General features: G+C 41.1%; 1 protein-coding gene across 1 annotated transcript; it reads left to right on the top strand.

Moving 5' to 3' along the window:
* The first annotated feature begins 319 nt into the window (after positions 1-319).
* On the top strand, positions 320-1,909 carry LOC148103581 (butyrophilin subfamily 2 member A1-like). Its single transcript, XM_087838902.1, has 3 exons — positions 320-555; positions 1,223-1,555; positions 1,794-1,909. Exons 1-3 carry the CDS (start codon positions 498-500, stop codon positions 1,907-1,909), a joined length of 507 nt encoding a protein of 168 aa, XP_087695028.1. The 5' UTR covers positions 320-497.
* The last annotated feature ends 13,845 nt before the right edge of the window (positions 1,910-15,754 follow it).

Below are 15,754 nucleotides of genomic sequence, written 5' to 3'. Positions count from 1 at the left end.
ACCTCTCTTTTCCTGTCTCCTAGTCGGTACCTGGACTCGTCATTCCAAACCCTGCCATAGCCTTGTTTCTGGATATCCGGTCAGCTGCTGCTTAGTCCTTTCAGACAAACTGCCATTCTCTCCTGCCTGCCTACCTGGACTCGCCTGGACCTCGCCTCGCCTCCACCTCCAGCTAATCCCCGCCTGCAAACACGTAAGCCATCCCAGCTTGTCAAATGGGGAAACACTCACAACTCCTTGGACTGTTCTGATTTTCCTCTCCTACGTTTCAGTGCCCTGGTCTGCCACAGTTTTCCCCGCACCTCACAGACATCACGCTTTTGCACAAAGCTTAATCTTGTTTTTTTGTCTTGAATATTTATGTTAGGAACACTTGTAAATAAAAGTTTTTGTTTTCGCAAATCACTTCGAGCTTCCGGTCTTTGAGTCCATTCCACGCCACGGGCCTCTGAGCCCTGACAACGGTCTAAACATCTGGAAAGTCCTGGAGGAAGAGAATGGCTGGACTCATCTGGATTCTGCTTTCTGCGTGCCTGCTGGGTTGTGCTTCTCAAGGTAAGCTGTGGTCTGTGTACCAACTTTAATCAGTCTGCGTGAAATTATAGGCGGTAATCAGGTAATAAAAGTTTTAGGTGGAGTTTGTGTACAATTAGAATTTAACCACACAAACCTGGAGTAAATCAAAGTTAACTAAATAAGGAATTCAGGACTTTTGGAGTTGCTGACATTTTTATACACAGTCCCTTATAGTCAACGCAAGTCTAAAACCAAAATATGCCATTTATAATGGTAATACAGTCAAATTAAACTCTGTTTTAAATTCTTGAGGGTGTTTCTTGGTTGCAAACTTCTTTAGTTGTTCTGATCATAGAAATAATTCTGTTTATTTAATCAGGCATTTTTATTTTCTTTGATTTGTCAGGCCTTCTGTCGAACTGGTCAGTGGATTTTCTTTTTTTTTAAATAATCAATCAAATTGTGAATGTTTTGCTCGATTTATTAATAATCTTGTTTTTCCTTTTTTCCAGAAAAAACACTTTTTAACAGTTAAATTTAAAGGAAGATTCCCTGGATTGTCATTGAAACACATTATATTGTCCCAAATGCTGCTACCCAAGTGTTAACTGTACAGTCCATGTCCAGTGATCCTGATGCTTTCTGTGGAAGTAAACAGCTGTTTGAAACCTTTTAACCTCTCTGCTCTGTATTGTTTCTCTTTCAGGTCAGAAAAACGTCACAGCTGAGTCTGGAAGGAACGTCACTTTGACATGTCAAGCTCGAAAAAACATCCAGACTGTGGAGTGGAGTAGAGCTGACCTGGGGCCAGAATATGTTTTTTTGTATCGGGATGGGAGGAAAACTTTAGTGCGCCAGCATCCATCTTTTAAGGACCGGGTGGATCTAAAGGACAAACAGATGAAGGATGGAGACGTGTCTTTGATTCTGAAGAATGTGACGATTAATGACACTGGAACATACGAGTGTCGTGTTGTTGAGACAGGAACATCTGGTTTGAAGCCCATCAGCATCATCTACCTGACAGTTGTTCCTTCAGGTGAGTGAGTAGAGTTGAGTGTGTGTGTGATCAGAGGTGAAGCTGCTTCCTGGTTGTTGATGTTTGTTTCTAAAGATGTTGTTGATGAGACTTTGTAGAAAGCAGCTGGTCTGAGTGATGTGATCAGAGTGCAGTAGATAATGTCTGACAGCAGTTTGAAGAGGAAATGGATTCTGTTCTGTTCTTCACTCATCACCTACCTGACAGCTGACACCTCACACCTGTTTCTCACCTGCAGGTCGACCAGAGGATGGATCTGTTGGACTAATCGTTGGTGTGGTAGTTGCTGCTGCCCTCGTTGTTGCTGCTGTTGCTGGATTTGTGATCCACAGAAACCATAAAAAGGCAAAATAAGACCTCTTGTCATTAAAACGTCTCCTGCTGCTGTTCCCACTTCCCAGTGTTGTCAGTGAACAGACACAGCTGGAACTTCACAATGAAACTGATTTGTGAAATGTCACCGACAGTTATAGGTTTTTGTTTAACTGTTGACCTAGTGTGTGAGAGCAAAGAAAACAGAGGATTTTGCTGTTTTATCATTTATTATCCAGTTATTGCTTCATCCAGCTCACACAATATAATTCTGACTATGAATCACTTTGAATAATCTCAGCATTATTACAATGTTCTGCTCTTTACACTGGATGTCTTTGCTTTCAAATATTCAGCTTAGTTTTACAACCTGTGCCTGTGCAGATGTTATTTAGCAGTAGCTTGCAGTTGTTCAGAAGCTCCAACTTGAACAAAAACACAGTGATTCTGTTTTAATAGCTGCTCTGAAACTTGAACTCGATACACTTGAAGCTTTGCTGTCACAGCCTGATGGAGACAATGTGGAAATCGCTTCAGTATGCAGTGTTGGGGAGTAACGGAATACATGTACCGCCGTTACGTATTTAAAATACAAAATATGAGTAACTGTATTCCGTTACAGTTACCGTTTAAAAAGGTGGTATTTAGAATACAGTTACTTTGTTGAAATAAATGGATTACACGGCGGTACTTCCCTGTTTCATATTGTGGCGGGTCAGGACTGTTTGGGTTTTGTTTGACAGCTACGTTCTGTTGTTCCAGGCGGCAGCGTTACGGTTGCCATGGTTACAGGGTGACGCTCTCTCTGTGTTTCCTGGGTGAGAGAGGCCTTTTTGTTGTTGTTGTTGTGCTAAGCTAATAGGCAGAATGCTACATGCTATAGCTCTAAAGAATGTAGCATCATAGGCAGTGTAGTCCGTGCTGCAGGGAGAATGGACTGCCATACCCGTTATGTGTCTGTGAGCGAGGGAGGGAGAAAAAGGAAAAGTACGAGCTGTCATCGAGCAAAAACGGGAGCTGGAAGCATGTAAATATAATAATAACCACTGCAGCCAAGAAGAGAGCCTGACGAGCCCAGTTGTAAGTAAGCTATTAAGACTCGACTGTACACCATGTTCGTGTTTTCCTCCAAAAACAATAAGTTCTGTTGGAGCAGCCTTTCAACGCCTCTCTCTGTCTCTCACTAGCAAAGTTGACCCAGACAACAAAGTAAAGCTAGTTTTCAGCTACGAGCCCGACACAGAACCCACCGTATTAGCCAGAGGTCCCTTTACTACGGTTCGGAGCCGCGGACCTTCAGTAACAGTAATAAATCACAGCAATAGTACATTCATGTAGTTGTAAACAGCATGATAATATATTAAGTAATCCAAAGTATTCAGAATACGTTACTCTCATTGAGTAACGTAACGGAATACGTTACAGAATACATTTTGGGGCATGTATTCTGTAATCTGTAATGGAATACATTTTAAAAGTAACCTTCCCAACACTGTCAGTTTGTTAACAGATTAAAGTGAAATTAATTAACTTGACTGACTCAACCATCACTCTTGGTTTGTGTTCAGCAGCAGAAATGTGAATTTCAGAGATCAGAAGATCAGAATCAACAATAAGAACTTTTATACATTTTAATAATGTAATGTAAAATTGATCTCACCAGTGTTAGCTTTGTTTTGATACCGAGATTGTTTAAATTGATTTTGGGTTTGTCATTTTCAAAGAGCTCAGACAGCCTCGTCGGGGCTTAACAGGATAAACTTTAATCACTGAACTTTTGGAATAGGTGTTGGGGTGAAATTCCATTAATTATATATGTACCATGTGTGTTTTGGCAGTGCCAGGAGCTCTGCCATCTACTGTCATCTACAAGTATTGTATTGCACACAGGTACGAATAGACTCGCGAGCCACAAAAGATTGAAGATTATTAATTTAAGGAAAATATGAATCTAATGAGGACTTATGAGCAACTGCTGTAGTCTGATCCTGTGACGTGTCTCTTTCATTGCTTGTTATTTAGTAAAAAAAAATGCTTGCATGTAAAACTCGTAATCACAATAAAAGAATAAAAGCAGAAATGTGAAAATCATCTTCATCACTGCTGTTTCTGTTTTTGTCATGGTCCTGGGCCATGTTGGCCCAGTATTCTTAGTTTTTGTGTGTTTTGTATTTTGTTCTCTATTTATGCCTGGTTCCTAGGTTGTTTAGTTAAGATGTTCCTTATTTGGTTACCTCCTGTGTGCCCCTTTACGTATCTGTGAACCTTTGTTTCCCCTCCTTGTGTTTTATTCCATGGTCGTGTCCAAATTCATGGGCTGCATCCTCCTGAGGCCGCATTTGTAGACCGATTACGTCACAGCGACGCGCCGAAGGCTGTCCAAATTCGTAGACTCCTCCGTATGCAGCCGACAAATGCGTCCTCCTTTTCCCCAAATTTGAAGGATGGGTCGGGTGTGTCCTTCGTGGCCTACCATATCCCAGAATTCATAGCGCGGCCCAGCCAAACTCCAGTTTCCAACAATGGCGGCCGCTACTAAGTTTTAAAATTACTCATACTAATCTTTCTGGGTCACAAAATAAACTTTTAACATATTTTCAGGCGAGAGAGTAGCTGTGTAAACATCAAATATCTGCTCGGTTTATCAAGATATCGCATATTTGCAAAAGTGCTTCGACGTTTTCGGAGACGTCTGCTACCCACCAGCTCGTTAGCAAGCCGGGTGCTCGAGGGTTACTGATGCGGCCGAGAACGGCACAACTCCCGGCACATCATTTTCAGATCACCGTGGACTTTCGCTGCTCGGGTTAAACGTAATATATAAGTCACTTAGACAACCTAAAAATGTTATTGTTGGGCTTTTTTCAGTGTTTTGTTTGTTCGTGAGTAAATCGGTTTGGCTGAGATTAAAGTTATTTGATTAGATTAGATAAAATAAAACTTTATTAATCCCCCGGGTGGGTTCCTCCTTGGTTTTCACACAGCTGACTAAACGTCAAACAGAAAACTGATTAAACAGAAGTGTGAGACGGTCGAGAACGCCAGTGTCCTGTTATATTTTAGATAGCAAGGAGCAGACGGCCGAGTTTATTAAACTGCACCGTGCAGCGGTGACGCTAATCAGAAGGCTAGACCGTCCAATTTCACGGCCGTTTACTTCTGGCCTACCCGACCTTCTGAGGACCCGGCCCACGTAGACCGCGAAGGCCGGGTCCTCAGGAGGATGCAGCCCATGAATTTGGACACGACCCATGTTTTCCGTTATGTCCGTGCTCTCTCCTCCTGTTTGAACCTCTGTGTACTTCCTGTTTTACTTTGACAGTCTCTCGTCAGTATGCGTCACGTTGTGTTCACCCCTGCCCTGTCTCGTTACGATTATCTGTGTCAGCTGTGTTTCCTGTGTGCTCCCACTTCCCCCGCTTACCCTCTGTGCATTTATGTCCACATCTCCCTCAGTTCAGTGTCGCGTTCTCCCTCATGACTGTGTGCCCCTCCATATGTTTCCTCGTAAGTCAGTTCCTTAGTACTTCCCAGTTCAGTTTCGTATTATTTTGTATCGCCGTTATCTTTTGTCAGCATTAAAGCTGTATTTTGAGTTCAGTCCTGTTTTCCCGTGAGTTTGCGTTTGGGTCCTCATCCTGCCTGCACACAGCCTGATCATGACAGTTTTGGTTTCTTTCTTTCTGAAGAAGGTATTTGTGCATTTTTGAACATCAAACATTCATTTCATTGTGACACATCTTTACCCTGCTATAAAAAATCTGGTATATAATCAGGCTTCATGTCAGTCATCCACAGAATAAAGTCCTGATGCATTTTTGTTTGGTTGAATTTAGCTCATCACCCTGTAACTTTTAATGCTATGTGGGTGCACTCTGCAGCTCTGGCTGTTGCTGAGTAGAGTTTGTGACTGAGTGTGCAACAGAAAAAGAAGTGTTTAATTTCCAGTTAGGATCTAATGCAAAGCTTTCTTATGTGTGAGGAACTGGCATCACCCTACGAAGCAGTATTGCTGCCATGCAGAGTGTGCACAAGTCATTGTTATCAAATGAAAGTTGCATATTATATTTACACTGGTCACTTTAAATCAGGGCTAGAGGAAAAGTTTGAAACTCAGCAGTACACACTTTTCCTGTGTTTGTGATGTTTGGAGAATCATGTGAATGTTTGCAACTTGTGAAATAATTCGACAGTCACACCAATGACCACCGTAACACAAAAACACACTGGAATTCTCAGGCAACATTCCCTGACTGTTTATCAGGCACCGTCTGCGTTCCATCCGGATCCCTCGTGGGTGACTCAGAGTCTTGCTCTGCACATAAGGTGGAGCTTGGTAAGGATTTTCTGTTAGCAGCTGCACAGTTCACACTAATGTTTACTGCCAGATGTTTACTAAACACCTCATTCTAACTATTTATCCCTGGAATGTGAGTTTCTTCCCAGGTCTGTACTGTTGCACTCACTTTAGTCACAGACCCAATCGTGATATTTAGCTTTTAAAATAAAACTGTGTGAGATGCTGTCATGTATTTGACAAGGCAAGTTTGTTCCCATGCAATCTTTAATCAGACCCACATCATATTCAGATGAGGCCCACAGACCATCAGGTACCTCTGCGAGCAGTGGATGAGAGGAGCCTGTGCGGGATGTGGCCTGCAATAAATAGCAACAAACAGAGGAATCCAACAGTTCAACTGAGCAAACACAGTGAATAGTATAGTAATAAACAGCATAACTGTTTTATAAGCATTTAATTTTTAGGGAGGACAACACTTTTGGGTGCTCCTTGATAGTGATGGGCAGATGAAGCTTCATGAAGCACTGAAGCTTTTCATCCAATTGGTTCACCCCAGCACAAAGCTTCTTGAAGCTTCATTTGCTCTAGTAGGACACCTACTGGACGTAAAAATATTAGTTGGCATGAATTTGAAGTTTGTGGCCTTTTGCACACAGCCTGTAAATGTCAACAACAAAAGGAGTGTGTAAAACATCTATATTGTAGTGATGCAGTATACTGTGTATATTTATACTGGCAGTATGGAAAATGATCATTTGGAAATGCTTAAAATGGAAATGATCATTTACTGTGAGGTGAGGTGTGGTTGGGGTGTGGACAGTGGTTGTGCTTTTGTAACGTTGAGGTATGGACAACTACACACTGAGGCTCAGTCCTGCCCACATTTTATTCTGTAAAAACTAAATTTTCACTGCTTTTATGACCTTTTTAGTGGGGAGAACATAGCTAGGATTTAATGATTTAACAAATCTTTTAAATCCTTTGTCCTCCACAATGCTAAATGGCTGGGAGTCCTCAATCACCATGCTAACCAGGTCTTCATCTGTTTGAGATTGTTCTCCTGAGGAAAGACAACAAAAACAAAGCACAAATATAAATATCATACACGTAACTTATTAAAGTTGTATAATATTGTTATATCATTTAGTAACATTACTGCATGCTATATTATCATGGCATTTGATGGCTCACCTGGTCTTGCTCCACAATCGGTGTCCCCCCTATTCTCATGCAAAGCTCTGTAGTGCCTATAGGCATTATACTATATACATAGGTATATAGTATAATATTTAGTTGACAATCCTGAAATCAAATGGCTACAAGAACATTTACTAAACAGTTTATTAACTTAAATAAAAAACAGACATAAGCACTGTCACCTATAGTGTTATTTCACAGGAGATCACAGGAGTGTGAGACTGCTGGAAAGCTATCAGACGTGTGAGTGCTGAATCCAGAAACAATCAAATCTGCCACACGGAACAGTGTGTCGGGTCCTGGTCCTTTTCACAGTCATATTTAACAAAGAAACAACAGAAAAAGAAATGTTTAAAGACAAAATAGGAAAATGTTTATGTTTGGAGCCCTTCTATGTGGAGTCTGCATGTTCTTTCCATGTTTGTAGGTGTGTTCACTGGGTAGTTTTGCAGGGTTTCCTCAAACAGTCCAAAAACATGCATGGCGTTGGATTAACTGTCATCCTAAACTGGCCCTGGAGGGTGAAGACTGTTTTTTTAAATGAAAAAAAAAACAAAACATAAACTAAAAAGCTCATATAGGGCTTTCTATGGTGGCCCCAAGAGGTCAAAAGCAATGCAAATTAAGACATAACATATCAATAACATAAAGGAACAGATGCAGTGGTGACAGAAAGCTCTGTAAAGCAAAGCTCTGTAGTGCCTAAGCATGGATGAGGTGTTGTTGTTATATCCCAGCTCCCTGGCACATAGCAAACACTTCACCTTGTACAAAAGTAAAGCCGCTTAACATAAATTGTATTGCACCATCAGTATTATGAAAATACATCTTCTGTAGAAATTTACATACCTTGTTGGGAGGAATAAAATCAAAATGTTCCCACACAGGGGAGGACATCCTCCTCTTCTTAGCTGGCTCCATTCTCTCCTGACTTTCTCTCCTCACTCTCATAAACCTCCAAACTGTCTCCAAACTCTCACTAACCGCAACTCTCCATCAAACACCTACATTTTGAATGAAGTCTGAGGGGTTTATATCGCTGTCATAGCTCGGGGCAAAGTTCGAACCACTTCCTGAACCAGTCACGTGGTACAGCCGGGCAGCGAGGCTTCGGACGTCATCATTTTCAGTTCCTCCCATAAATGAAGGAAGCCTCGATACGCGCATCGCGGAAACGCCCCCTCAATTACACGACACAAGCTTCGAAGCCTCGATACAGAACGTCACATCACTACTCCTTGACTTGCTGCCCAGGTCTTCTCACCTGCAGTCAGCGGACCTAGCGAGGGAAACGTGTGGGGTGGATGCATCCATTATGAAAACTTTTTTTTTTTTATTTAGTGAGCGAAATTGCAAGCGCAGCAAATGTAAAGCTCTAAAATATACAATTCACTGGTAGTTCATCATTTTCAACTCTGCTCTCCCCCTCATGTCTCTCATCGGGAGCCTGTGAAGCGCTGTGAGAAGTGCACTGCAGGCTGTCAGCAGCCAAAAGCCACAGGCATCCGGAGACACTTGAAACACTGGCCCTTCCTCATGGAGCTCATAGCTCACTAAAATACACTGCCTGTATTTAGAAGCACGTTTATAGTCTCTGATCTATCACTTCTTTCAGCATTCGAATTAAATAACTGCAAGTTACAATTACGTACATCCTGACAAAGTGTGATACTCTTCGGTTAACAGAATAAATTGTAACTCGTGTTTGAACTTCTAACCAACTGAGCTGCAATACACACACAGGTTTTTTTCAAATGGGTAGGACACTCTCACAAAGTTAACACACAACAAGCTCCTGCTAGGCACAGCAGGAAGTGTGTAAATAAAACATTTGTTTTCACATCATCACTTCTTGTGACAGTAAAAAAAACAAATAAAAGAATAATTCTATAGCTAAACTAATACCTTATAAAGGTTATCCCATATTAACCAGTTTCTCCAGCTGGGTTACATAAAGTAAAAAATACACATGTGCACATAAGCATACACATAAACAAAGAAAGCAGAGAAAACTCCAGTAATCAGATGATTCCCTACAGTATGAGCAAGAACTCTGACATCAGTGAGACCCTAAAAACTCCCTCATAAGTACAGACACATCCAGAACCACCCAGGCTTTGACCTCCATCTGCCCTGAGCGGTTGGGACTGAGGGGAGGGAGACAAGCCAAAAGATATGCTGGAGCCAGAGACCATACTCCGTCCTTCCCCATGAAGGACGGAGTATGGGTGGATGAAAAGCAGACTCATTTAAGTTAGAGAACATTAGAGGTGATGTGACTTTAAAATGACCTAAATTTTAGATTTGGATGAACAGTTTTTGTAAGTCTGTTGTTTCCTCTGGAGGATGACTGTGAGATCCAGTCACAAATTATTCTGGATATCAAGAGCAAGAGATTCGTTAGAATTTGCAGATGGTAATGAATATTTTGCCAGGATGAGGCCCAAATGTCTAAATTTTGTGGCCGAACGTTTTGGACTTGACTCAGAGTCAGGATTAGACTAGCTGCCTCAACTCAGGACAGCTCCACCTCATATGTGCCCAAGTGACATTTGAGCAACTCAGTTTAGTTTTATTTATATAGTGTCAAATGACAACAACAGTCGTCTCAACATACTTTAAATAGCAATATAAAGACTCTACAACAAAACAAAGGAAGCAGAGAAAACCACAGCAATCACATAAATTCCCTACAGTATGAGCAGCATCCCCATAAGTACAGACACATCCAGAACCACCAGGCTTTGGTCTTTACCATCTGCCACAAGCGGTTGTGGGAGACAGAGACCATTTTCTGCTAAACAAAGGTTTCTGAAGTAGTGTCAGTTGGATCCAGATATGTCTGTCCTTGGGGATTTCACTGTGGGAAAAGAAACTGAGTGAAATTTCTTAAAAAAAAAATAGAGCTCAGACTGATGTTGTGTAAAATATGATTCTGTCTTTCCTCTCTGCACACAGAGACAATGAAAAGTCTTTGTGAAGGACACAGGAAAAACCAGCTTCCAGGGTCATCTACAAATGGGACAGTGAGGCTGTGGAGGTCCTGCAGGACTGCTTTGAGACAACTGAGTGGCAGATATTTGTGGATGCAGCTGATGGCAACATCGATGAACTCACAGGCTCTGTCATTGGATATATTGGAAAGCTATCACATAAATCACATAAATTCCCTACAGTATGAGCAAACATCACACCCTAAGTACAAACACATCCAGAACCACCAGGTTTTGGTCTTTACCATCTGCCACGAGCGGTTGTGGGAGACAGAGACCATTTTCTGCTAAACAAATGTTCCTGAAGCAGCTGCTGAGGGCCTTTCTGCATCAGCCCGAAAAGAAAAACAAGAGTAATGCAGCCGTTTTCTATAGAGAGCTGTTGTGTGATCACCCTTTAACATACAAAAGCCTGAACCATGAGATATTTGTCAGAAAATCCCCATTTTTTGTAATATGGAGTGTTTAATGACTATTCATAAAGCTTTTCAGAGGAAAATAAAATCACACTGAAGAAGTCTCATAAATTCACAGAAACTCATGTATCAAGTATAACACACGTGGCTTTGAAAGGGTAAATCATTTTCTTACTGTTTAGACTGTTTCTAATTTACTCTCATTTTCTAAATGGCTTAAATGCTTCTTCAACCCACAAAAGAAAGAGGAAAATGTGTAGCTTTTATCTGGTTCTTCCTCTGATCTTATCAACAATTCTACTTTTGATAGTTTCTTTAACCTCTTTAATTCTGTTGATATGAAACTACCTTGTATCAACGACTCTGGCTGCTGCTGGTGATGCAGGGGTGTGTGGTTGTCTCACTTTGAGCCTCTTTGTCCCAAATTACTTTTTTACGTCTGTGTATAGATGAGTTTCAAATCGTATCATTTTGTTACATCCAGTATTTTTCTGCAATTCATTGCTCACGGTTCATCTAAAGAAAGCATTATACATCTGGTGTCACGAGTCATGATAAATAATGTGTGTGAGATATAGAACAAGAGAACAAGTAGAAGAAGAAATTGTTCATTAGGTTACGTATGTAGTGTTTTCTGTGTCCTACTGTCTCCAAGTTTAGTACATAGTAAACAGACTGTAAACTCAGAGATTTCACTCTCACCCAAACTTTGCAATCCAAAGTTGTGCAGGCCCGGGTCATATCAATCATAAAAAAAAACATGAATAAGATATTTGGAGGGGTCATAGGTCAGTACCAGGTAACCCACGAGGGACATATATTAAAAAAGACAAAGCAAATTTATTTTAAAAATTTAGTTATAAAACAAAGCAAAAACAAAAAAACAACCCTAAATAATCTCGGTCTAAAGTCTCCATGGTAGTATGGACATGGTTTGAGAACAACTCTAGTTTAATCCAAACATTTTCTTGCCTTTGTTGATAGCTATTATAAAAATAGCTCTTGTGTTTTTGAACAGGTGATGGATGAGCTTGTGCTTTCATTAATAAAAGAAATAAATCTTGTCTCATGTCTCCTGCATGTGGTGTTAAACAGGCTAATACTGCTGCACATGTCCGTAGTTCAAAAGCCATTATAGTTTATGATGTGGAAAGTTTGAGAACTGCTGATTTAGAGCTTTAAAGCTTTAAGAGTAAAGACCTGTAACTAAGGGTCAAAGGTCAAGTGAAAGCAGGCATGTGCTAAGTAGAACCACCTCTGCTGCCGCCTACTGGCCTTTATTAAGCAGTCACTGATGCCTGTACACAGTGCTTCCAGTCACTGGCCACTTTATTGGGTACATTTGATACTACTAAGCTGAAACCTTTTTCCTTTACAAACTGCCTTCTTGATTCTAGTATAGATTTAACAAGCTGGTGGAAACATTCCTCAGAGAATTTAGTCCATACTAATATAAAAGCATCACACGACTTTAAACAGAGACTGATGGATGGATGAACAAGCTTCATATGAGTATATCAGCACTGGCACAATAGACTGCCTTTAAGGCTACGTTCACACTGCAGGTCTTAATGCTCAATTCCGATTTTTTGGTCAAATCTGATTTTTTTGTCTGCTCGTTCACACTACAAATAAAATGCGACAGCAAACGCGCTCTAGTGTGAACGCTCAAAGCGGCCCGCATGCGCAAAAGAAGACGTCACACACAACGTGCTCTGTTTAGACCCAGACCAAACAGTATTGTTTGACTGATGGCCGTTAATATAAAGACTTCGGACTTCACGTTTCCCAATTCTTGCTTCAAGTTATTTTGTTATTTATATGATAATGTAAATAACCTAATAATGATCCTTATTGCTGTTTTAGAGGAGCGGTGCTTCAAAGGATAGTTGCAGATTTCTGTCAGAATCTGCAGATTATACAGTACAAATAAAATGTTCACGTTTCTCCAACGTTGTCTTCCCAACAGTTTCACTAACATCTACACTGGATGGCCAGGAAGCGTTCACGATGTCTTCTCCGGCTCTGATAATTGGCGTCTCTCTTGTGTCGGTGACGTAAAAGACGGATTTAATGCGACATGACCGTTCAAACAGCAGTCGCTTTCTAAAACATCGGATATGTATCGGATTCAGTACCACATACGAAAGTGACTCAGATCGGATTTGTGCTGTTCACACTGTCGCACCATGATCGGATATGGGTCACATAGGGTCAAAAAAATCGGATTTGATGAGCTTTCGCCTGCAGTGTGAACGTTTCTTCAACCAACAAAAGAACGAAGGAAAATGTGTAGCTTTAATGTAGTTCTTCCTCTGGTCTTATCAACAATTCTACTTTTGATAGTTTCTTCAACCTCTTTAAATCTGTTGATATCAAACTACTAAGTGACTAAATCTCTCATTCCATGACGATCCCATAGGTGCTCTGTTGGATTGAGGCAACTGGTTTGGAATGATTTCAGCTTTGTGACATGGTGTGTTGTCATAAAAAGATGGATATGCTCAGCAACAAGACTCAGGCAGAGTGTGCAAAAATGGAAAATGTGTCACACCACTACACCACCAGCCCGAACTGATGATGCAGGTCAGGGTGGAGTCATGACCTCCTATCCAAATTTTGCAGAAAAATGGAAACTCATTAAAACCAGACAATATTTTTCCCAATCTTCTAGTGTCCCATTTTAGTGAGCCTGTGTGAATGATAGCCTCCACTTCCTGACAGCAGTGATTCCTACTCTTCATCTTCTTGCCTGGAAGCTGATAGTCACAGTCATTTGATCAACCTCAATAACCCTGTGAAAAGGATGAGACGCTGGAGATCTCCAAAATTCACTCAGATTAGATGAAGACAGATGTCATAGATATCCTCATTATGGAGAGATCCTCAGTTTAAATCTGGGTTCTTTCATTTTTATTCAAAATCATATTTTTTATCCAAAAGAAATGTTTCCATATCTAAAATCTTCCAGGCCTATTTCCGGCAAGACTAATTGATCAGAAGAACCACACCAGCTGGTCCACCTTTTCAGTGCTTACTCAGTAGTTCTAAATAATAGCTTTAAACTGAATTTATCATGTGAACTTCTGCATCATTTAACCCCATCTGCGATTGTTTTACCTGGCCTTCTCTACAAATACTGCAGCCTACTGCCTGGTATATAAACCATGCCAACATTCCCTTTCTATCAGGGGTGGGGAACTCCGTCGAGAGCCGGTGTCCTGCAGGTTTTACATCTCACCCTGGGCCAACACACCTGAATCGATGATTAGTTCATTACCAGGCCTCTGGAGAACTTCGGCTGTATCCCAATTCAGGGTCTGCAGCCTTAAAGTACGCAGCCTCAACGATCCTCAAGGGCCGCGTTCTTAAAGACCGCTAAGGCCGGAAGTGCGAGGCTTGTGAAATGGGACGGTCTAGCCTCCGTCACGCTGCCCAGGTTGCCTAGCAACCATGATACTAACAGCTGGAAACGTTTCATACAGCTTTGTTTGACAGAAATGAAGGAGAAAATCTTTTGTTCATTTGTTTGTTTGTTTCTACATGAGCTTTGATCATTCTCTGTAAGATTAAGCTCAGCTATTGAACGGCGTATATTTTAAAGTAAAGGCTTTAAAACCAAGTTAGTACAAACGTCACTAATGTCACATAACTTTGCCGACATGTGGCGAACAGTAATGTTTTAATGTTCTTCGTTATTAAACATTTGCACATAAATAAGTGACATAATATTCAGTACTTACTTAAAGTTTACTCTTCGGACGCCCCTCATCTGCCGTTTTTTTTCGGCAAAATTATCCACACCCACCGCTGCGCTATGCATTCTGGGATATGTTGGGCCACGAAGTCTACACCGCCACGTCCTTAAAATTCAGGGAAATGAAGGACGCATTTGAGGGCCGCATTTCAAGCAGCCTTCGAATTGGGACAGCCTTCGTCGCGTCGCGGTGATGTAATCGGCCTTAAAATGCGGCCTTTAAGGCTGCAGACCCTGAATTGGGATACACCCTTCAAGATATGTCGAGGAGGTCATTTAGCCATTTAAATCAGCTGTGTTGGATCAAGGACACAGCTGCAGAAAACCGGTTCTTGAGGCCTGAAATTCCCTACGCCTGGTTTATATCAAAACCAGTGCTTATATCCTGCTGTAAAATGACCTTAAGCCTTATGTCTGTGAAGTATCTCTATTCGGCTACATGCATCCGAAGTAGGGTTTTTATTTTTTTATCAGACTGCACCCAACACTTTAATGACCTAAATTCCAAGTACTGTGTGTGAAAAGACTCCTGACTCTGGTTGAGTCTTGCTTTAATTTGTACTTTTTCTGCAAATCTATGTAGAGTCTATTACGCAAGTGGCCAATGCCATTGGCAGCATTTATAGCTGTGTGGCAGTACCATTGTTGACATACATTCAGATTTGGAGCATGTGAGGTTATGTTGTAGGTTACGTTGTAGATTGTGGCTTCAAATGTTCAGAAAATCCAATATTTTGTCCAATAATTCAATAAATCCAATAATTTTCAATGTTGCAACGGACAGTTCCAGCAACTGCACAACTTCCACCGTTGAGGCAACACTACTCTGTTAAAATTTACGGGTACATGGAAGTATGCAGAGTACATTGTGTATCAAAGGAAGTGTCCTTATTGTGACCGTGATTTGCTTTTTATGTGGTTTATTTGGCTAGTTTTCAGCACCAGGTCAAATAGGATGCAAAGAGGATGCAGGTAGTGGTTTGCCAATTTCATGCTTCACTGCTATCACACTATTATTTCAAACCTACAACCTGGACGACGGGTTTTTCCCTCACCACGGGCAGTTGTCAGATAGTTGCAGACCAGTCTCTTGGCTTGGATGATTGGAGCCTAACAGGAAAGTCAAAATAGCGTTACTGGCCTTTGATGTAAATTAAAAGAAAGAAGAAAACACATCAAAAACATGAATTTATGTGAACTTATTGACATCAGAACAGACAAAAT

The sequence above is a fragment of the Neolamprologus brichardi genome, chromosome 3 (genome assembly GCF_056152115.1).
Source record: "Neolamprologus brichardi isolate AB-2024 chromosome 3, ASM5615211v1, whole genome shotgun sequence".
NCBI classification, from domain to species: Eukaryota; Metazoa; Chordata; class Actinopteri; order Cichliformes; family Cichlidae; genus Neolamprologus; species Neolamprologus brichardi.
The sequence above is the reverse complement of the archived record's forward strand: the minus strand, read 5'-3'. Positions and strand labels throughout refer to the sequence as shown.